Genomic DNA, 24,005 nt, shown 5'->3' on the forward strand with positions numbered 1-24,005 from the left:
ATATATATATATATATATATATATATATACAGAATTCTGATTGCCTTTTATGAACAACAGCCATTTTTGGAATGAAGGAATTTTTGTAAAGGCAAATAAAGCATACTAACGAAACATTTGATCTGTTACATTTCAGTCAAAATTCAGAGTGTTTAAGCATAGCAGCTCTCTCTTCTCTCTTAGGCAGTGGGATGTTCCCTGCATTAAAAAAGAAAGATTGATTATTCATAAGTAGTACACATATTCAATTATTCTAGTTCAGGCCTTCTCTGGTTAAATCAATACATGATACAAACCTCAATACTAAATGTTAGAATGAAGATTAATTTGTTCTTAAGTTCTCATAGAACATCTTGTCTTTTTAGTAAGAGTTTGTTTTTTTAGTTTTTTTTTACCTGGAGGTGCAACAAAGTACTCCTCTACTGTGTGTTTGGCCAGCTGGAGCAGCTCCTCCACACATTCACCCTCTGTTACCCTATCATCTCTCAAATACAGCTCTCTGTACACAACAGGAGGTTCAAGGGAAAAGTTTAGCTCATATCAAATGGTGACATGTTGACACTATGAGCAAACATACTTTGAGTGTCTGGGAAGAGCTACCACCATTTTGCAATGAGAAAATATAGCAAATATAAGTATATTTGTCAACAATATTAACAGTCAACAAATGAAAACACCATCAAAAAAGGCCTTAATTCAATGGATACCCCTAAACTGACTGGAAGTGGTACCCAGAACAACTAGCACACTGTCACATAACTTATATGAGTTGATGTGAGCATCAGCAGGATTCTGAAGTACCTGTCCTCTAGAACTGAATCCGTCGGCTCCACACCATCAGTATTAATGACATGAAGCTGATCAGCCAATCTAATGGCTTTCTCCAGACAGTCCACCCCTTCTTTACTGCCAAAGTCAACAAGGGCTAATCTCTCCAACTTGTCCACTAAATCTGGCTGCAAATAAAATTAAACATGGTTATATTGTTATGTCTTTTAGGAAAACGTAAATTCTTCATTTTTATATCAGAATGAGATTGATTGCCAAGTACTCTTAAAAACAAAATAAACAAAATACTAAAGTATATATATATATACACACAAAGAAAAATTATATTGTAAATGTGTGTTTGTGAATGTTTATATATAATTATGTATAATGTATGTAACAAAACAGACAAACTGAATATGTACAAAATATTATTAATGAATATAATCGCTGTTTAGGGCAAAACTTTTCACATAAGCACTACAGTAGAGTGCTGCTCAGTTTCTGAACTATGTTTTTGTGCTGCCATCTACTGCGAGATTGAAGAAACATTGTGAAAGATGTCAAAGTAAAGCTTTATCTTTATGAGGGCTTCTGTTACCATGCTACAGTCGTGCCACCTTTTGCTTAGGTTGTCAACTAGGCAAGGAGAAATATTTGGTGACAAAATTGTCAGGGGTGCACATTTTGCCCCACTGTCCTCTACTGTCGTGTCTTGTAAATAAAGACTCTGGATTCGAACTGTATTTGAGTGCTTTTTCTGAAAACTCTGAAACAACATTACATGTATATAACTCACTGGCACATCAGTGTTCCTCTCGCTCCCTCTAGTGGCAGCCTATGGTTACACATCTATAACTCCACACCTATTACTACACATTCCTGTATTTCACAGGAATAAGCATAAGCTGCATAAACGTGTGTGCAGAAAGAGGCCTTACCGGTGGAAGTTGATTTTCTGCTATGGTCTCCCATGTGGGTGAACCTGGAGAGTTGAACAATGTGCGAAATATTTATATTAGCATTGCATAATATGTTCAACATAAAACATTTGCTCACCTATTGATGGGTTAATTTACATCTTACACATTTGTTCAAACGAAACCCAACCGTCTGCAAATTAAGAAAGCTTTACCTTGGAATTCCAGTTACTTGATTCCCGTTTGCACGTCCACCGTGACCAGAACGTTCCGCTGCCCGATACAGTATTGCTTAGAGCGGGCAGCGTTAATACTCCACACCGAGGATGCGCAGGCCGCAGCGCCCTTGAAGCTCGCGCTGCACATTTACAAAACATGTTGAAATGACGGTCCAAAGTTAAGGACACATAACTACAGGCGTCCTACCAAAAACTCTACTTTTCCGGAAGTAGAGTTAAAAAGATTCCGGTTTTTATTTCTCAAACGGTCATTCCTACAAAGAGCCCGGATAGCTCAGTCGGTAGAGCATCAGACTTTTAATCTGAGGGTCCAGGGTTCAAGTCCCTGTTCGGGCGAATGGTTTTTAATCTGCTTTTTTGAGAAGTAGGCAGGCACAGACAATGCACATATCAACCGTTTGACTATTTATGTATGACTATATACGTTATATTTGCAATTGAACTAATTATACATCTATATGTTAATACAAAATATTAAAAATGACATTTTGATATAAAACACTATAAATTCTAATAACATATAAGGAATGAAACTCAAATTTTGTATGTAATATACTCTTGCATGAACAAAAAATATATATATAATTATAAATAAAATATTTGTTATATATGCACACACACACATGCTTAATCATTGCCTACAGAAGCAGGAATATGATAATTATATTTGTTGGAAAAATAAGAACAATTCCATTTTATTTTGTTTTTTAAATAAGTACATTTACCATTTAATATATATTTAGAATTTAACACTTTGTAGTAATTGATCACAGTGTAGCAAGAACATTCACATAAAAACAGACAAAATGCATACATTCAGATTTAAATAAACACGTAACAACATACAAATTATAAATGAGTTTTTTTTTTCTCTTCTTAGAATATATTTTGCACATGAAGAAATCAACAACATTCAATGCAGCAGAATTATTAACACCTGCTCATTTCGGACCACATAAATTATGTAGATTAGATGCAAATTCATGTGTTCACAGAAGTCTGGAATACACTTTGATTTTGATCTGCTTTACTATTCTTGCTTAAATGGTCATTTTTAGCCTTGTGTTACAGATCAGACACATGAAAAATGATACTTGGGATTCGATACACTTTCCGATTGCACCTCATTGTGGATACACCAAAGGTTTCAGACCCGTAGGTTTGATCATAGGATCAATACTTCATTGTGATTACAACATGTTATAAGGTACTATAATATTAGATCTATAGCAGAGGAGTGTGGTTAGTGTGGATGAAGAAACGCAATGTACATTTTATACAACAATTTCATAATGAAAAATAAATAAGAGCGCTGATGATTTTCATTTCTTTGTGTGAATATTAGTGTCCATTCTGAAACCCACGTAGGCAACGACACCAAAGTTAATAATATAGATTCTCTCTATATAATAAATATAGCACGTATTTTTCTGTACAGTCCACAAACATCAAGAATACATCAAGCAGACAAGGCCTTGTGGTAGTGATTGTGAGCTGTCCAAACTCTACTTTTCCGGAAGTAGAGTTAAAAAGATTCCGGTTTTTATTTCTCAAACGGTCATTCCTACAAAGAGCCCGGATAGCTCAGTCGGTAGAGCATCAGACTTTTAATCTGAGGGTCCAGGGTTCAAGTCCCTGTTCGGGCGAATGGTTTTTAATCTGCTTTTTTGAGAAGTAGGCAGGCACAGACAATGCACATATCAACCGTTTGACTATTTATGTATGACTATATACGTTATATTTGCAATTGAACTAATTATACATCTATATGTTAATACAAAATATTAAAAATGACATTTTGATATAAAACACTATAAATTCTAATAACATATAAGGAATGAAACTCAAATTTTGTATGTAATATACTCTTGCATGAACAAAAAATATATATATAATTATAAATAAAATATTTGTTATATATGCACACACACACATGCTTAATCATTGCCTACAGAAGCAGGAATATGATAATTATATTTGTTGGAAAAATAAGAACAATTCCATTTTATTTTGTTTTTTAAATAAGTACATTTACCATTTAATATATATTTAGAATTTAACACTTTGTAGTAATTGATCACAGTGTAGCAAGAACATTCACATAAAAACAGACAAAATGCATACATTCAGATTTAAATAAACACGTAACAACATACAAATTATAAATGAGTTTTTTTTTTCTCTTCTTAGAATATATTTTGCACATGAAGAAATCAACAACATTCAATGCAGCAGAATTATTAACACCTGCTCATTTCGGACCACATAAATTATGTAGATTAGATGCAAATTCATGTGTTCACAGAAGTCTGGAATACACTTTGATTTTGATCTGCTTTACTATTCTTGCTTAAATGGTCATTTTTAGCCTTGTGTTACAGATCAGACACATGAAAAATGATACTTGGGATTCGATACACTTTCCGATTGCACCTCATTGTGGATACACCAAAGGTTTCAGACCCGTAGGTTTGATCATAGGATCAATACTTCATTGTGATTACAACATGTTATAAGGTACTATAATATTAGATCTATAGCAGAGGAGTGTGGTTAGTGTGGATGAAGAAACGCAATGTACATTTTATACAACAATTTCATAATGAAAAATAAATAAGAGCGCTGATGATTTTCATTTCTTTGTGTGAATATTAGTGTCCATTCTGAAACCCACGTAGGCAACGACACCAAAGTTAATAATATAGATTCTCTCTATATAATAAATATAGCACGTATTTTTCTGTACAGTCCACAAACATCAAGAATACATCAAGCAGACAAGGCCTTGTGGTAGTGATTGTGAGCTGTCCCGGTCCACACACACACACACAACACACACACACACACACACACACACACACACACACTCCGACACAAACATCAAATCTAAAAAATAAATCCTAATGCCAGGTATTCATAGGCGGACTGAAAACATGACACCAATGCACTGAAACACAGTACTGACTCAAACATGACATAAACCCATGAAAACCCCAAATCATTATTCAGTTCTGTAACACACAGAGAAGAAATTTACGCACAATTTTTCTCTGTTCTAAATCTAATACCTAGAGACATTCCTTGGTATTGTCTAATAATATACTGTGTGATACAATAACCTGATCTGATTCAGTGAAACAGCTCACAGTAAACACACTGACTCGGAAATAAGCAGGTTACAGAAACACATGCAGAAGGTCAGTCGACTGAAAGCACAGCGCTCTCTACAGCTACAATCTACATCATATTAAAAGTGGCATATCAGAATACTAATAAAGTGTGCAGGTCAAACAGAAGCTTTAAGAAGGCGGTCACACTAGATTTTAAGCAAGTAAAATCATCCCTATTTATTTCAGATGTCACAACAAATATCTTTAACAACATATATCATACTCTCAGGCTTCTGTTTTTTAATAAATTATAAATAAAATGAAATGTTTACATATAATATATATTATCTACTACAGTTTCCCATGGCATTACAAATCAAACCTCTTTTTAATTTAAATTTGTATGCAGTACATGATGGAAAATCTATGAATACACTACTGTTCAAAAGTAATTTAAAAGCTGCAGTCCGTAACTTTTGGCGCTCTAGCGGTTAATAAACAGAACTGCGTGCGTCTTGCGGAAGAACATTGTAGCCGGAGCTACGAACCAGTCTAAAATAGTTTGAATATAAACACTTATCATAGGTGTACCGTAGTGATTCAGGACAAGCCAAAAACACGGTTTGGAAAATGGATTCATGGTGTACTCGCTTATTATATACATTTTGAACACAAAAAAAGTTACGGACTGTATTTTCCACACACATATTAAAGGGATAGTTCACTCAAAAATGAAAATGTGATGTTTATCTGCTTACCCCCAGGGCATCCAAGATGTAGGTGACGTTGTTTCTTCAGTAGAACACAAACGAAGATTTTTAACTCAAACCGTTGCAGTCTGTCAGTCAATTAATGCATGGCAATAGTAACAAAATCTATGAGAGTAAAAAAAACATGCACAGACAAATCCAAATGAAACACTGCGGCTCGTGACGACACATTGATGTCCTAAGACACGAAACGATCAGTTTGTGCCAGAAACCAAACAGTATTTATATCATATTTTACCTCTAATACACCACTATGTCTAACTGTATTTGAGCGCGCGCACGGCATCCGGTGCGTGAGGTGTGTACGCACTCTGGCGTAGTTTAGTTTAGTCATTGTGGGTATGACGGCTAATCAAAATGGTACTTACTTGCGCTTATCCGGATTTTGTTCAAACCGACTTAAAACTAAAAGATTACATTCTCTTGTGCGAACTCATTCGGGAGTGGTGACTTTCCACGTATGAAAGTGATGCCTGAAGTTATGGTTGATTGCTCTTCGGCTGGATATCAACACACCCATTAACGTAAAGCCCGCCAGAGCGCGTACACACCTCACGTACCGGATGCTGTGCGCCAGCTCAAAGACAGTTAGACATAGTGGCGTATTAGAGGTAAAAAATGATATAAATACTGTTCAGTTTCTGGCACAAACCCATCATTTCGTGTCTTAGGACATCAATGTGTCGTCACGAGACGCAGGGTTTAATTTGGATTTGTCTGTGCATGTTTTTTTTACTCTCATAGATTTTGTTACCATTGCCATGCATTATACGACTGATAGACTGCAACGGTTTGAGTTAAAAATCTTTAGTTTGTGTTCTACTGAAGAAATAAAGTCACCTACATCTTGGATGCCCTGGGGGTAAGCAGATAAACATATAATTTTCATTTTTGGGTGAACTATCCCTTTAAGCAGCATAATTGTTGATAATGTTTCTGGACTTCTAAAGTACCATGCCATACTGAATACTGGAGTAATGATGCTGAAAATTCAGTTTTGCCATCACAGGAATAAATTACATTTTAAAATAAATTAAAATAGAAAAGTTATTTTATATTGTTTTTACTGTTATTACTGTATTTTTTTAAATCAAATAAATGCTGCCTTGGTGTGCATTAGACTTCCAAAAACGTAAAAAACAAACAAACAGACTGATCCCAAACTATTGAACAGCAGTGTACATATGGGCACTCCATATATGTGAAAGCAAATGGAGCATGAAATCTAGTGTGAGCGTCTCTTAGCAATAAAATGCACCTGACCTGAACTCCTGAACTATTGCTCGGTTTAAAAACCTAGTGAGCTGCCTACATAGGCAGCATTTTAAGGCATCATAGGCACACATCTGCAACATAATGCTGCTTTCTAAGATATGTTCTATTGGTTAAATTATAAGGCAGCATCACATGAGTGAAGAAAATGTTTCAAAATACTTGTTTTCACCGACAAGTATCAATAAAAGTTTAAATCTGATTTAAACTGACTATTCTACCTAGAATGTGTGTGTGTGTGCTATGTCCAGTATGAGTGTCATTATATTAGCAAACATACTAACACCAAATTCTACTGGAATTAAATTGGAAACAAATCAGTCACTTCTGATGTTCTGTTTCAGTTTATGTAGGCAGTAGACAGCAAGGCAGCTCGCTAGGTTTTGGAACAGAGCACCCGAGTCACTACTGACTGGTAATCCTGACTGCATTTTAGACACAGGATAAAATTCCATGTCAAACAGTGAATGACCACTCATTAGCAGCATCTGCTTATGAAATGTCATGTACTATGATGTTCAGTAAAACCTGATTAAAGAGCCAGATGACTCTCTTAAATTGCACACTGACTGATTGCAGGTAGATCAAGAAGTTTGGCATTGGAAATGTTACCGTATGCTTGAAGCTCATTAAGCTTTGGCCAAATGTTCCCTGTTGTATTGTAGCAAGGGCTGATGGGTTACATTGCGAACATGATTTAAACAACAGAGGTGAGAGGTTTCAGAGTTACTTGTTCTCTATAAGCGTCTGCACTTTGCAAACCAGGTCTCGAGCCAGAGTCAGAATTTGCTTGGTATTGTGATGCTCAGCCATTTCTGAAAAACAAAGGATGATATGAGGATGCATTTATTCAAATGACCTGGCTATTTAGCAAGAACTAAATCTAAAATAAACAATCAAACAGCCCTAAAGCAATTTCTCCACATTTGAATTGTGGGTACATCCAAGAGCAGCTAAAAAAGATCACACTCGATTCAACATCTATGTAACTAAATGAAAAACTACAATGAAAAACTAAGAAATGTAAATAAATCACTTCATGAATTGTAAAATTAATACATACATTTAAAATGAATGAATTTTATCGTTTTAAAAATAGTTAAATGTAACTAACAAATTGATACATCATTTGAAATCTAAGTGAAAATAAAGAAAACTAAGAATTCTAAAAATGCAATGTAAATGTTGCATTTGAAATGACTGATCAATTTATTATTTACTGTTGCATTTAACTACATTTGAACATGAATAAAATATTTTTAAATGAATTTAAATGTCTATTTGTTTGTCAGTTTAGTTTCCTTCATTTGAGTTTTAAATGGCACTACCAGTTCTCCATAAACATGAGACGCAACAGGTTGTTAATTTGAATTGCGTTTGTACTCTGCTGACTATGGTGCTGGATTTTGGTTACACAATCCTCTTTTCTTTAGATTTGAAATGCTCGTGAAGGGCAGGTTTTATAGCTACCGTATATGCTTGATGCTGATGTCTTTATATGATCTTTTTTAATAGAGGTTTATGACATTGAGATTTATGTTACCATACCAGGGTGTATAATGAATATATAATTACCATTGAAAAACTTGATGATGTCTGTGAAGTCCATATTGTTTTCTAGAATGATGTCTCTGTATATCTCCACCAATGCAAGAGCAATGAAGAGCCCAAAATGGCTGGAGGAGACACACTTAGCAGCCCAGGTGACCTCCCACACAGCAAACACATCATCATACACCAACTCTGAGGAATTGAAATATGTATATTAGGCAAAGATGGCCATAGTAACTTTTTTTTTATTAGGCCAACTGTTCAAATTTAAATAAATAAGAGAGTCAAAGCTGGAGAAAATCAATGGATAGCAGGGGGAGCTGTCATTTCTGAATTGGTTTATAAGCTTGGTCCTGGACAGAAGCTCATTTTCTAGTTTTTAATATAAAAGGGCTTTAATGAAGTTAAATATTTTCTCTCATAAAGCACATGGCCATTAATGTGAGTAAAGCTTTGTGCTTAGCCGAATATCATTATAATAGGTTTTAAATTACTAAGTCACAACCGAAAAAAGGAAATGCAATTGCTAATTAGGAGATTGAACATTAACGAAGCAAAATATGGCTTCATTTCATTGCAGATGAGAACTAACAGAAGACATTTCTTCTCAAGTGTCACTTGTAAACGCATTGCATGATAGGCAGCATCGAAGGCAGTTTAAACCATATTTGTGACCCTGGACCACAAAACTAGTCTTAAGTGTCAATTTTTCAAAATTGAGACTTATACATCATCTGAAAGCTGAATAAATAAGCTTTCCATTGATGTGTGGTTTGTTAGGATAGGACAATATTTGGTCGAGATACAACTATTTAAAAATCTGGAATCTGAGGGTGCAAAAAAATCTAAATATTGAGAAAATCACCTTTAAAGTTGTCCAAATGACGTTCTTAGCAATGCATATTATTAATCAAAAATTAAGTTTTGATATATTTACAGTAGGAAATTTGCTAAATATCTTCATGGAACATGATCTTTACTTAATATCCTAATGATTTTTGGCATAAAAGAAAAATCTATCATTTTGACCCATACAATGTATTTTTGGCTATTGCTACAAATATACCCCAGCGACGTAAGACTGCTTTTGTGGTCCAGGGTCACATTTTTTCTCATTATACGTTTTATTTGAAAGATATTATTACCTCTTTTAAAGTCAAGAAGAAACCAGCGATAGCAGAAGTAGAAGTGTGTGTAGTCTCCGTTCTGATGCATTAGCTCAAACAGCTCTGCGTCTAGAATCTAATTACACACAGTGAAGAGTGAAAAGATCCGCATCCACATTTTACATTTAAAGGCCGGTTTCGAACAAACATTAAAGAAAAATGTCTAGAGCAGACGTTTGACCTGGATGAGAGATCTCATATTGGCAAAGTGTGTGTCCATCGCACCTCCATGAGGAAAATTTTGATTCATCCTTTTCATTAGTTCAGTGAAACAACTGAAAGCCATGGCCTCTGAAAGATTCAATAAAAACAGATGAGAAAAGCTAAGAGTACTGGTTATTTCATTTTTAAACAGTGGCATGAACTCAGAAACAGATGAAGAACAGCAGTTTACACAAAGACAGACTCACCATCATCTAGAATAACTAGCAAGGGAGCGAGCAGGTCACACATGCCCTGGACATATCCAATTTCCAGGTGCTGCCAGATATAACTGCAGAAATGGACAAGTCATTATATGCGTTGGTCAGGGATATTTGAGCTACATCACAACACCAGGTGTTCTGAGGAGTTTGATGTGCTTTGACATGCAGTCAAAGAGCTCACTTCAAAGTCTGTAATAGTCTGGCCTCAAGATATGACTTAATGTAGTTTAATGCATGTTTTACCATCTGCCATGCAAAAATCATACATCTGATTACTTAGAAATAGGCATGCACTGGTATTAAAACTACTATTCTTTTCATAATGTTAATATTCTATCCTATTTTCTCTTCATTAAAAACTAAAATTAGTTGGTTTTTTAAACAATTTTAGGTAATCACATTATTATATTATACAGTACAAAAATGGATACTAATTTTTACATTTGCTAAGGATTACATTTGATCATTCATTAAATTATTAATGTTAGTAAAGTTTAATTTGAAGTCAGCACTAGATGATGGCACAGGTAATCTAAAATGTAAAATGCAGTAAATTAGCATGTGGAATTAAATATTCCATATCAGCCAACATATACACTAGTTTGGGGTCAGTAAGATATTTTGACAAAAAAACCCCCCAAAAAAACCATTCATTTTATTCAGCAAGAATGCTTTAAATTAATGAAAAGCAACAGTAAAGATTTTTATAAATTCTATTTACATTTTTTTATTTCTATTTCATTTCTATTTCATCTTTTCCCCATAAAATAATCCTGGAAAAAAAAAAGATTTCCACAAACATATTAGCAAGTGTTTTGAACATCGATAATAAAAAAAATATTTATTGAGTACCAAACCAGCATATTAGAATGATTTCTGAAGGATCATGTGACACTGAAGACTGGAGTAATGACGCTGAAATATCACAGCTTTGCATCACAGGAATAAATGACATATTAAAATATATTAATATAAAATATATTAAAATAAAGTTATTTTAAATTGTAATAATATCTAACAATATTACTGTTTTACTGTATTGTTGATCAAAAACAAAACTGAAAGCAGAGCACAAATAGTGAAGGTCAAATAGGAATGATTTTATTACCTGCACATGATGTTGCGCAATTTTTCCAAGTTAGCAGGAGTAAAATACCAGTAATTTCGGTCACAGCGCTGAACGTCTTTATCAATGCGATGCAGATTTAGAGTGTACAGGTCCAAAAGCTCTTGCTGCAATTACAAAGGTGAACATATTTATAATGATAATATAGTTAACTATGTTATTATATAAAAATACCTCTCTGAAACACATGCTTACAGAATAAGTGGTGCCAATAGAGGCAACTGGAGAGGTATCTTCATTCTTCTCAGTGTTTACAGCAAGTGAATCCAGCTGTGGGCAAAGACTCTCCATCTCTGGCTCCTCAGAGTCCATTCCTTCAGAGCTGGGCTTTCCATGAGCTTCCTCCAGCCTGAGCTCCAATACAGGTACAGCTGCCTGCTCACTAGCCTTGCTTTTGGGTGAACTCTTCCTTTCCCAAGCCATGGACACTTTAGCTGTAGGAATCTCTTCCATTTCAATTGCAGAGGGAGACTCGTCTGACTCCGTTGCATCTTGGGCTTCACCCATCTCTCTTGTGCTAAAAGCTTCATGCACCAATGGGACCACCGTCTCCTCAATTACTGGAGCGTTCCTCTGCATTTCTTTATGTGTGCTTCTCTTTGAATCATCCTTCCCTTCTCTTAGCTCTGTACCAATGGTTTTTGGGAGAACTGATGTTGTTTTCCTCTTTACTGTTGTTCCAGCTCCACTGGGTAAATCACTGGTCTTGTTCTCTTTCTTATCACTTGGTTTTAAAGCACTTTGTGTGCCACTAACATTGTTGGCGTCATCCACGCATGTCTTGCAGTCTTTATCTTTGCTTATTTCATTGGTTTCTTTCTCTGTATCATCGTCCTTTGAAACAGACACCAGCATGTCAGCTACAATCTTCTGCTCAAGTGCATCCGATACCTTATGATCTTTTGTAACCAAAGGTTCCTCTTGGATTGCTCTGATATCTTTCATTCCCATGTGGGACCTTTCAGTGTCCACACTTACCCGATTCTCATTCATCTTCTGCTCTGGAGTAGTCGATTCCTCGACCTCTGTCACTTTGAGAATTTCTGACTCAGTGCGCTCTGTCAGTGCTTCATTTTCTGATGTCAAAGTCCTCTCTGGAGAGTCGCCCACTTCCATTTTGGTCATGTGGCTGCGAGCCATTTTCAACCCCTCAGTCTCGACCTCTGACCTTTTATCGGAAAGGCTCTCTGTGGCCTTCTTGCTTCTCTCTAATATTGCCACAACTGCACCCAAAGACAACACTTTGTTAACCTCAATTCTACTATATTCTCTCACACCTAGTTTCTCAATCGATTTGGTCTCACCTTCCTCAGTCACCTTTCCTTCCTCACCAGATGAACTCGCAAACCTCTCCTTTGATACTGCAAGCTGTGGTTGAGCTTTAAGGCTTGGGTCATGTATCCCACTGTCCTCTGTGCTCAAGGAGTCCGACTGACCAGAAGTAATGGAGAAGTTTCTGGAAGAGGGTAGACCGGAGTCTGGAGAACTTGTGCCATTTTGCGGTGTTCCATTTGAGATTTTGGACACCTGTTTGGCATCTTCACTCTTGGGCTCGGACTCGATCTGGTCGACCTCTTCAATGGACTCAAACACCTGGAAAAACAAGCCAAACGGAAGAAAGCTACTCCAGGGGAAGCGGTTTTGGGAAGTGAAGAACTACCAGGAAAGAGTGAGGAACATTGGTCAAGGGGGGCACCATTTGTAATCACATGTTTTAAGGAAATGTCAGCTTGTACAAATATTCATGTAATGGCCACAACATCAGTCTGAATCTTACTTGAGTACTGCTGCTGGAGTCGCTCTGCAGCCTGGAATCTCTTTGCCTCCCTGAACTACAGCTCTGCGAGGACTGAATAACAAACACAACACATCCCTAAGTAAATACTACATAAAATCAAAAGCAAACATTTCAGTCTGGACTGGAAGTCTTCAGTGCCTGCCAACAATGCATTTTGGTCTTAGAAGGTCACTCTGAGACACTCACCTCATAACTGACGGTTGAGTCACGGTGCATTATTCTCTGTGTGGTGCTGTCTATACTCGCCCCAGATGAACACTTGGCTAACGCCACAGCATGCTGTTCTTTTTCTCTCTGCCTAACAATGGCCTCACACCCCAGCCATTCGCTCATTGTCTGCTCATAGCACGCTCGCATCTGCTCATCCATCTGCAGAGTTCAGAGTATAAGAGACAGCAACATCTTACAATGAAATCCACTCAGTAACAATGTAACAATTGCTTTGATTCACAAACCATCTAAAATCCAATTAATCTTGCTTTGGAAAGAAGTTGACTAAAAAAACTAAATGCTTGTTGCATTTATCAGAGGTACGGAAATCAACTGACTGGATGACATATTTGCCTATTCCAGGGCAATCACTGGAAATCTTAAAGAGAATAAAGACTGAAGTCATGGTCACATTATTTTAGCAGTTTAAAGTTGTTGCATGAAAAACACTGCGAAATCTGATTTTTCCTTTAGAATTTCTCCTAGCAATGTAAACATGACTGCACCTTAAAACTGTTTGGGAGGATGGTTTTAACCAGAAAATACACTAACCTCTTTTCTCTCAGCCTCAGACATCCCAAATTGGTAATGACCCAGCAGGAAAGGCCAGACCTCCTTTCGCAAAGAAGGCTCAACTCCACCAAAATAAACTAGTCGCAGTAACTCCTTCTCCTCATAGGTCTGCAAAAGAGCAGGTACACACCAACTCCAAAATGGGTAAACTGACTTCCAAGCACAAAATGGTACAAATGGTATTTGAATTCATTTACATTTATATTTTCCTACTATTTTACAATGTTTATCAGTCAAACCAATATATATATATATATACACACACACATTGGTTTGCCTGTTTAGAGCATAAATTAGTCAGCCAGTATAAGCACACTAACGATCACAGCCATAAGGGTACTTCTGTATAGATTTTACATTGATTTGCACCCTTTAGTGCCGCCACTCTGGCACTCAGGCTCTCAGCATTAGTCATCCAAACATATTGTTTATGTGATAGAACTGAGAGAACTGTGATTAGGGACAAATGAATATTAATGAGTGTCTGGCGAAGATGCTCATTTAAACGTGTCTGTTTTGGACTCCAGGCAGGTTTGAGTGTGTGTGTGTGTGTGTGTGTGTGTGTGTGTGTGTGTGCATGCTTACGCTGCAGTCTTGAAGAAACTTCTGCCACACTTCTGTCGTGAGGCCTCCATAGGCGTCACTGGGCACATCTGGTTCCACAATAGTGTGATTGACAAGGCCAGACAGGTGAGTGCGTACCGTGGACAGGTGACGGCAGTACGCCAGCCCTGAGAGGGCAAAATATGTGTGTGATTGATTGAATAAGAGAGACATTTGAGAATGTGAAGGTCACCTTTGATGGAAAAAGATGGTGTTGTGAGACTATAAATTTATGAGTAATGGATACAAACATCCATAGAAAGCCCGAGAGATGATTTGGTTCTTCATGTTGTCACACAGCAACTTCAGAGGGGCCCTGAAAAGAAGATAATATTTTTTTCCCCTTAAATATATATTTAACAGTTATTTCATTTAGATTTATTTTATATTTATACATTTACAGTATATTTACTTTTGTACAGAACATATAGGTTTTACATATAAACAACAAGGTGTTACTTGAGTATGAAGTAATACCCAATTGTGATTTTTGGGTGAATTTAAATGTAAAAACAAACAACAACAACAACAACAACAACAACAACAACAATAATAGTCATTGCAGTAGTAGTTGTTGTTATAAAGTTTACATTTCTACCCAAATCAAATGTAAATTCTACTGTGTACCTCAGACGCTTATTCTTGTTTATCTGCAGGTTTCTTTTCAATTCTAATTAAATGAATCAAAACGGACTATACAATTTTTCATTCTGTCATTGTACCTTTCATGATTGCATCCATTGGGCGGTGCTCCATCAGAGAAACTACTCTGTGAGCAGGAAGAGCAAGATGATTTCCTTGGTGTTGGGTGCCACATGTTTGCTCCCTGATCTATCAATTCTGGTGCCACTAACAGACAAACACACACAGAGAAATCTGATTATGCATTGAACATCTGGATACAAAAAGGAACTTATGTATCCAAAAGCAGAGCAACAAGAACCCACTATTACACCCAGCTTAAAAAAGAAAAGAAAATATTGCAATAATATCACTCTGCATGGATTTAATGAAGTAATAATGGCTGCCGTGACACTCAAAATGAACAGGATCACATTCCAGGTCAGATTTAAAAGCCACTATTACTGTTACAAACACATATGGTCATTATATAATAAACATAAATTTCAAGTCTCCCAGGAAAACACTCAACCATTAGCCCACAATTAACCACGGGTCACTAAATTTCACTGGAGGAGGACTCCTGAACAAAACAGAAAACTCACGCTGGCAACTAAGTGATTGCTTGCAGACGTAGAAGCCATAAAAGCAAGCATAAACCAGCAAGAAGTTGGCGTGTCAGACTGATACATGAACACATAAATGAGCGGTGACAGGGAGAATTACAGCTGAGCTCAGGGGAGGATGGGGACTCTCCCGGGGAGCTGCAGTGGCGCTTTGGCATCACCAGCATCTGCCGTTTAGGAGGCCACAGCCCTCTCGAGTTCAGGGAGAGAGATCGGGCCAGGAGGACAGTACCCAGTGAAAGATGGGAGGACTGGGTAAAAGTCACTGTAATGAGTCAAAACATCTCTGTAAAACCAAAGGAATGTTTATGACAAATGACATATGAATGGATAAAAACCAAAATGACAAACAATACCTAGATGGATATGAGAGGCCCTTTTTGCTATTATCCACTTCTAAAAGCTGATATTAAAATAACCGAACCATAATCGGGAAACATTTACTGGCTCAAGAGCTTGTTTGATACCATGATTCAGTCTCTTACCAAATTCTGACTGACTGTTTGGGAAAACAATACGGAAGACAAAATCTGTTGCTTCTTCCTCTTCTTTGTCTGAGACAGAGTCTGAGGATCCCTGTGGACATCTCTTCTTTAGCTTAGGAAATACCTTACCCTGGAAAAAGAAAAGTGAAGCATCAGTTCGATATACATGACTGCAGATGATCTAGAACAAATAATTTTTTCCATTTAGAATTTATTTGTAACACACAAAATGAATTGCAATTGACAGATTAATCAATCAAGACATACAAATAACAGCACAGTGAGAGATCGTAATTGATCTAAATAATTACGGTAAAAATCAGCGTAGCGTCTTGACTCTGTAGCTCAAACAGTGAAGCAGGGCGTTTGTTTTTAAAGAAGTCTCTTATACTCAACCAAGGCTACATTTATTTGATTAAAAATACAGTAAAACAAGTAATTTTGTAAAATATAATTAGAATGTTTTCATTGGTTTTAAAAATGTTATTTATTGCTGTGATGGCAAAGCTGAATTTTCGGCAGACATTACTCCAGTGTCACATGATCCTTCAGAAATCATTCTAGCATGCTGATTTGGTGCTCAAGAAACATTTCTTATTGTTATGAATGTTGAAAACACTTGTTGTGCAACTTAATATTTAAGGGGAAACCGTGAAACGTTATGGATTCTTTGATGAATAAAAAAATATTTGATTGAAAAAGAAATGTTTTGTAACAAATGTCTTTACTGTTACTTTTGATCAATTTAAGGCATCCTTGCTGAATAAAAGTACTGATTTCTTTCAACTCTTACTGCCCCCTGTACTGTACAGAGTGTAACGTATGAAGTAATTGTAGAAATATAAAAAAAAGTTAAAAACACTGTGATTTAAGGGTCATATCAAACAGAGTTGTCTTAGACTAAAACAGAGGATACTAATAAAAATACTTGGTCAAATAATGGCAATGTTTTTCACTCAGCATCTTAAAATGTTACTCTTCCACAAATGCTGAAAAGTTATAATCCTAATGGAAGAACAAACAATTGTCAGTCGGTACACACTTTACATATTCTGAAATTAGAGTAAGTGTGTATATTGGAGGAAGGTGCAGTGTCAGGGAAAGTTACTTTTACAATATTACAATATTGCGTAACTTCCTAAAAAAGTAACTAATTACGGTACTTAGTTACTTTTTATTGAAAGTAATGTGTTACGTTACTTTTGCGTTACTTTTTAAATCTGGGCTGGGCTTGCTTGTTTGCTTTTAATATAAAAAGTTATATTTTTGGCAAATGTAAAAGCCATTTCACACCAAAAGCCTCAGGCTGAAGGAAATGTAAATTCACATCTGTACAGAAGAACACAATAGAAGAAAGTTCAACACTCTTCAGCAATAAAAAAGAAGAAGAAGAAATGTTAGTTTATCTTTATAAATTATAATTTTTGCTTATTACTATGGTTGAATTGGATCACTGAAGGTCAGCAGAAAATTGGTTAATAAAATGGAATTAAATACATAAAGGATATTTGTATTATTTAACATATTTAATTATTGCAGCTTTGAGTCATATTCTGAGTTGCTTTTAACTGTTTTTATTCATTTTGAGGAAAACTAAATCAGATTTTTTTTTTTAGAGTGAGTGAGATGAATTAATGCATGTTCACATTTATTCTAGAACTAAAGTAACATCTTTCTCCCGATTTCTCTCAACAAGGGGACAGGAGAGCTTTCAATCAATAAATGGGAAAAAAAAGTAACTGGCGTTACTTATTTGAAAAAGTAACTCAGATATTTTCTTGTAAATTAAAAAGTAATGCGTTACTTTACTAGTTACTTTAAAAAAGTAATCTGATTACGTAACTCGTAATGAGTTACCCCAACACTGGGAAGGTGTACAGTAACATTACATTTTGTACAGATCACTTTCTTACCTTTCCTCTCTGGGACCAAAGCGGCGGGTCTAACTGGCCGTGAGGCAGCAGACCATTTTCCAGACAGGAGAGGAACTGTAGGAGGTGACCACCACGGGGAAAACGAAGCGGTGGCCTTTGAATCCCATCCTGACTAACCAGAACCACTGTTCCTCCACAATCCACTGCAGACACAAATACATACACAATGGAATTAATATGAAATAATGTGACATGTTCATTGACATTTAAAGGACACAGTCTCTCGCTATCACATATTACTAGGTTAAATATTTGAATGTTTTGTACATAGTGAACTCTTCTGTAGCATGCAAAACATTTCCTCTCTTAACTGTATCTAAAATCTGAATCATCATGATATTCTTAATATTGAAGCCATGACACAGCCTGTACAGTAAGGAATCATTCATTGGCATTATTAGCAGAATTACACTGCTTTATAATCGGAGTAAAGCCTCACTTTAAATTCTCATTTCTCTCCGGAAGCAATTATGTTCTGATAAATTCTGCTCTCTCTCATCGTTCCGCTGGTCTTGTGCTTGGATGAATATGAAAAGGGCAAGTACAATTGAGGATATTAGCTGAATATTTGAGTACACCCAAGTGGATTTACTTCACCAAAAGGGACTAGATACTGATTAACTTTTAGCCTTCAGAAACACGTTAGGGTCTATGAATGTTGGAGAATTTTGTGCCATCACATTACGGTCATATTACATGTTAGGGGTGGGCAATCTGACAATTTTATATCGTGACCGATCTTGAAGACATCTACTGTATGATCTACTTTTTGAAGCGCTTTTATGCCCTAGTAATAATGTTAAAACTACAGCAATGACTGCCTATTAGATTATATCACACGTCTCTATCATGTGTCTTTCACGCATGGTGACATGTTTAAAAAACAACTCAACGTGAGCTAGCAGCAGTAATGTGAAGAATCAAATTTTAGTTTCAGTTTCTATTTGTGCCACGTGATGTTCCATTCCTTTAACGCTGTGCGCTTTCGCCTCTCCAAAACTTAACGTCCAATCATGTAATGTGTGTTTCGTAAAATGCAGTCTACTGTGGGACATGCTTTATTTTAAAAAGAGTTAATAAACTCTGCAAAAGAGACTGTTCACCAGGCACGTTCTGTGCATATTGGTGAATATTTAAATAAAGACAGTCAGTTATGTCTTAAGTGAACAAACAATTGGGAAAGAATGCGGGTGTGTGTCAGTATATTAGAGCTGTGCATTCCATTTATAAGAAACAGCAGCCTAATAAACCTACTGCTGTCTGTCATTAACGTTAATCAAACAACAAAAGACAGAAAATCACTCACTGCTCTTGACTGAATTTGGTTGTTTAATGCAATACTGTGTTTTAAGTCATAGCCTTGTTCCAGTCTGGATATTCTCAATAGTGCATCTCAAAATAGTTCAGAATGTCATGTCAGAATTATGGACAAGTAAGAAACTGCAGGATGCGTGTCATTTGGGTGCCAGTTGGATGTTTTTCAACCTGGCACAATGTCACCTACCCTGCTGATGACAGTGCAAGTACACAATCTCCTCCAGGTGGATCGTCATGGCGTAGTCCCAGTAAACACTGCAGGAAAACAGGTGAGACTTTGAGTGGCTTGTGACCAACATAACTATGAATAATATAAACCAACATAAAATAATATAAATACTTACAATCCAATGATTTAAAACGTTTTTAATTTAAGAAAGAAAAAAATCTTGTTTTGTTTCAATTTCTGCATGAAGTTAGAAATCACTCATCAAAAAATAAAATAAATAAAAAGAAGAATATTTTTTTATATCAGCTTTACAATATGCATATACTATGGAAGCCCGGTTCCACCACTGAATAAAAAATAAAAAGGGTAATTGTTTTTATCACACAATTCTGACTTTTTTACTCATAACTGCGTGATACAAACTCGCAATTGCGAGTTAAAAAGTCTGAGAACATATCAGTCCCCCCCCCCCCCAAAATTGAATTGAAAAAAACTTTAACTCGCAATTGCGAGTTTATATCATGCAATTCTGACTTTATATCTCACAATTCTGACTTTATAACTTTGCAATTGTGAGTTTATATCTCACAATTTTGTGAAAAAAAGTCTGATTTGTGAGGAAAAACAATTACCCTTTTTATTTTTTATTCAGTGGCGGAAACGGGCTTCCATAATTTACAGTCGATTTTAGCATTAGGATAAAGGGAAAAATGTCACTCTATACAGTTAAAAATATATACATAAAACAACATTATACAATATTATATTATAAACATTGAACAAATCAATAAATGCATTACTTTGCTTTCAAATGTTAAACCTTAAACCATAGAGCTTTTGTTTCGGTGGAAAGGTTTCTGCAGGTTTAAAGATTTTTAAATATTAATTCTCTTTTGTTGACAACAGATTTAGAAATGATTCTCATTACTTAGGAAGATTAAGAATGGAACGCTTCACTGAAATGTGTCAAGTTTGCATCCCTGTATTATGGTGGAACGAGAAATCCTGTAATATATTACATCTTATCATATCCTGTGATACTCCGATTCAAAGAGATCAATCATACATTACATTTTATTAAAAGAACAAACCAATGCTATTTCCACTTTATTCTGTTTATTCTGAGTCCCACCTCTTCTCATAGTCGAGATCTCCCATGGAGCCGTTCATTAGCTGATTTGGCGTCCATTTCAGAGTCATGCAGTCAGCCGTCTGGTGTAGAGAGAGGTACCCTGGGATTGCTTCCATATCATCCCTCTGAAAGCACCACAACAGAAGCCCATGTTATAAAGCAACTACAAATCTATAGTCAATAATAAATGCTGCTCATACTATGTTTTCAGCTAGTAGCTTTTTGCACTTTTATTATATATTTTCTATGTAATTACAATAAAGCAAACAATAATTTAATCTTTACATAAAATATGCAGTCAGAAATAACCCCCTAAAGATCTGTTATAATTGACAGATGTTTAATGCATTATTCACCGGCTGCACCAGTACGTTGTTCTTGCCGAACAGGAGGGTCGCTCTGGAATTCTGATGAAGAGACTCCACATAATCTCTGGCAGAGGGGGAGGGAGATGGCCTTTCATCCATACTACTACTGGAGTGTCTTTTCTGAATCTGAACACACACATGCACACATTATTAAGAACTGAGGGCAATCGCTAACCTAATATGTTTCTACCAAAACATTACATCAGCAACTAATGCAACCAGACAACATACACAATTAAAGTGATAAACCCTAGCAAACAAAGTGTTATCGGAGCTATTCATCTTGTTTTCCTAACAATACGCCACTGCATCTATCTGTCCAAGGTGGATAAATGTGTGGCCGCTGGTGAGTTACTAGATGTATACTTGCGTCTCCTCTTTCATATATCAAAAAGGCTCTCGGCACCAAAAACTGGGCTTTTACAGCTCACTAGCAGATTTTTATACATCAGAAAACAAGCCCGGAGTGCAGTGCAGTCAGATCTATCAGAGACGAAAAACAAGTGCTGCGTGTCCTGCTGTTGTGTGGGTGTTGGCGATGGCCAGAGAGGGTGATCAGTCAGGAATCTGACGACTGCGTTTGGTAATGGAGCTGGGTAATGATGTGAAACATATCTCTTGAGTGGAGGTTCATACTCTCCTCAGAAACATGGACTACACTCAAACACACAGAGCACAGCATGGCTCTTATGGACCACAACCCTCTTCAGAAGCCTGTGATGAAGTGAACTGCACTGATTTCAAAGGCTAGAACCTCACCGAACCAGAGCAAATACACAAACTAAAAGGTCTTGCTCTGAAATATTGAAATGTCATTTATTTGGCCTTTGCCATATCTATGTTACACAGTCTGTTGTGTAAGAAAACATCCAAACCTGATAAGCAGCTTACACAAGATGTTGAAAGCTTGCTTAAAAACAATGTCACTATGTATTATGACTTCAATGTGACATGCAATTGACTGACTATAAACTGCTTTTGACCCCTGACATTTCCTCGAGGCACGGTTGAATACATCAAGTGAATTTCAAATGGCCTGAACCTTACAGTTTGAAATGGCACTTCCATCTCGTTCAAATGCACAAGAGCTTTCCATCTCAAGACTGAGAATATCAGTGTATCTATAAAATTAGCTCTTACTCTTGACCTTTCTTTAAGAACGTACCATCTTAAATATTGTGTAAAGTGCCATAACCCAGAATGCTAAGATCAATATATCACCCTGCACATAATTGTGATGAAATTTCTGCAATAACAGCACTAAACAGAACTGCACATTTATGTACAGTTGCACATTCAACTGGGATAAGATAAAGTATTTAAACTCACAAAAACTGTGTTAAACCCGTTTATACAATCACAGGTCACTCACACAGAGGGCAGGTCTCTTTGTAGGAGAGTCTTGTCGGCAATGGCCACTGTGAATACGATGCCTTTGCACCAACTCGTCAGCTGAAGGATCCGTCCAGAAATGATCTGCCGTCTTCATTTTAGTGTACTCCAACGCACAGGGGCCCACTAAAGAAGAAATAAAGTTGAACACACATTATCTGCACAATGCCAGGAATACAAAAGACACAATATGACACAAAATAGCTCCGTCCAAAACCTAGTGAGCTGCCTCCCTAAATAGGCAGCTGCAGCATCCCTTCATTAGTGAATGATTCCACATAATTAGTGCTCTGCATGGAAGACTCAGCAACACGATAACATCAAATTCTATTGAAATCAGTTGTAAGTTAATGGCCTGAAACTTAAATAAGCATAAAAATATGTAGAACACAAATATTGGGTAAAATAATAAACTTAACTAGTGGATAATTTACAAATAATATGTGAACCTGGACCACAAAACCAGTCATATGGGTCCATTTTTTAAAATTGATATTTATACATCATCTGAAAGCTGAATAAATAAGCTTTCATTGATGTATGGTTTGTTAGGATAGGACAGTATTTGGCTGAGATACAACTATTTGCAAATCTAGAATCTGAGGGTGCAAAAAAATCTAAATACTGAGAAAATCGCCTTTAAATGTGTCCAAATGAAGTTCTTAGCAATGCATATTACTAATCAAAAATTAAGTTTTGATATATTTACGGTAGGAAATTTACAAAATATCTTCATGGAACATGATCTTTACTTAATATCCTAATGATTTTTGGCATAAAAGAAAAATCGATCATTTTGACCCATACAATATATTTTTGGCTATTGCTATAAATATACCCCAGCAACTTAAGACTGGTTGTGTGGTCCAGGGTCACATATAGTAATACATTTCTTTACTAATACTATGCTTTTCAGTATAAAATATTTCTCTTGTCCACCAGCTTTATTTTTCCACTGAGCATGTGAAATAATTAGCTGATCACTGACTACACTAGGTTTTAAAAGAGTGCATGTCACCAGATTGCACTACGAATGAGAACGATGATTAAAAAGCATGCCTACCTAACAAAGAGGCGAGGATAGGGCCGTCCACAGGGTCCATTAGGATAGCCTCCTTCTCATAAAACTTACTGAAACAACATTAAAAGTCACTTTAATTTAACATAATGCAAGCTGGCAAGTTTGATTGCACCCAAAAGAAACTGGTCAAGCTTGCTTTCTCTTCATATCTCTATCCCACCTCTCACCTGCTGTTTTCCACCAGGTACAGCACGATTTTGTCTAGCACTTTCTCAATGAGTGCGGTGTGGATCCACACATGTCTGACGGCCTGAGGTGAGAAGTTTGGGACTTTGGGCATCTTACGGGTGCTTTCACTGTATGAGAGAGACTGACTTCGTCTGAAGTGAAGAACAAAGGTCAATAAAAC

At 36.3% G+C, this 24,005-nt stretch overlaps 2 protein-coding genes and 2 non-coding genes across 4 annotated transcripts in view; 2 read left to right on the forward strand and 2 right to left on the reverse strand.

The window, feature by feature from the left end:
- Positions 1–123: 123 nt before the first annotated feature.
- Positions 124–1,858, reverse strand: LOC107597333 (glutamyl-tRNA(Gln) amidotransferase subunit C, mitochondrial-like). Its single transcript, XM_016288346.1, has 5 exons — positions 1,855–1,858; positions 1,710–1,753; positions 802–956; positions 396–499; positions 124–198 (listed from the first exon to the last, which is right to left on the reverse strand). Exons 1-5 carry the CDS (start codon positions 1,856–1,858, stop codon positions 137–139), a joined length of 369 nt encoding a protein of 122 aa, XP_016143832.1. The 3' UTR covers positions 124–136.
- Positions 1,859–2,190: 332 nt separating this feature from the next.
- trnak-uuu (transfer RNA lysine (anticodon UUU)) lies at positions 2,191–2,263 on the forward strand. The gene has a single exon. It is a non-coding gene; the product is annotated as a tRNA-Lys (tRNA).
- A 1,237-nt stretch (positions 2,264–3,500) lies between these two features.
- Positions 3,501–3,573, forward strand: trnak-uuu (transfer RNA lysine (anticodon UUU)). Its single transcript has one exon. It is a non-coding gene; the product is annotated as a tRNA-Lys (tRNA).
- A 3,392-nt stretch (positions 3,574–6,965) lies between these two features.
- Positions 6,966–24,005, reverse strand: part of sgsm1a (small G protein signaling modulator 1a) — a 40,938-nt gene continuing 23,898 nt past the window's right edge. The window contains exons 5-27 of the mRNA XM_016288294.1: positions 23,824–23,976; positions 23,639–23,706; positions 22,556–22,701; positions 21,172–21,309; positions 20,816–20,940; positions 19,702–19,769; positions 18,177–18,340; positions 16,264–16,393; positions 15,879–16,043; positions 15,254–15,380; positions 14,783–14,847; positions 14,514–14,659; positions 13,908–14,036; positions 13,332–13,514; positions 13,125–13,196; positions 12,652–13,003; positions 11,543–12,570; positions 11,330–11,454; positions 10,207–10,289; positions 9,978–10,087; positions 9,776–9,872; positions 8,655–8,822; positions 6,966–7,894 (exon numbers count right to left, since the gene is read on the reverse strand). Of these exons, the coding sequence (XP_016143780.1) occupies positions 7,806–7,894; positions 8,655–8,822; positions 9,776–9,872; positions 9,978–10,087; positions 10,207–10,289; positions 11,330–11,454; positions 11,543–12,570; positions 12,652–13,003; positions 13,125–13,196; positions 13,332–13,514; positions 13,908–14,036; positions 14,514–14,659; positions 14,783–14,847; positions 15,254–15,380; positions 15,879–16,043; positions 16,264–16,393; positions 18,177–18,340; positions 19,702–19,769; positions 20,816–20,940; positions 21,172–21,309; positions 22,556–22,701; positions 23,639–23,706; positions 23,824–23,976 (3,931 nt within the window). The 3' untranslated portion in view covers positions 6,966–7,805. The remainder of the gene's footprint in view (positions 7,895–8,654; positions 8,823–9,775; positions 9,873–9,977; positions 10,088–10,206; positions 10,290–11,329; positions 11,455–11,542; positions 12,571–12,651; positions 13,004–13,124; positions 13,197–13,331; positions 13,515–13,907; positions 14,037–14,513; positions 14,660–14,782; positions 14,848–15,253; positions 15,381–15,878; positions 16,044–16,263; positions 16,394–18,176; positions 18,341–19,701; positions 19,770–20,815; positions 20,941–21,171; positions 21,310–22,555; positions 22,702–23,638; positions 23,707–23,823; positions 23,977–24,005) is intronic.

The sequence above is a fragment of the Sinocyclocheilus grahami genome, unplaced genomic scaffold, assembly GCF_001515645.1.
Source record: "Sinocyclocheilus grahami isolate Dianchi unplaced genomic scaffold, SAMN03320097.WGS_v1.1 scaffold230.1, whole genome shotgun sequence".
NCBI classification, from domain to species: domain Eukaryota; kingdom Metazoa; phylum Chordata; class Actinopteri; order Cypriniformes; family Cyprinidae; genus Sinocyclocheilus; species Sinocyclocheilus grahami.

Excerpts from the sequence above, each read along its gene's own strand:
- LOC107597333 (XM_016288346.1), bottom strand. Across the intron at positions 957-1,709 it reads CAGAAAATCAACTTCCACCG|CCAGATTTAGTGGACAAGTT; the intron begins GTAAGGCCTCTT and ends TTTTATTTGCAG. Across the intron at positions 500-801 it reads GATTCAGTTCTAGAGGACAG|AGAGCTGTATTTGAGAGATG; the intron begins GTACTTCAGAAT and ends TGTTGTGTACAG.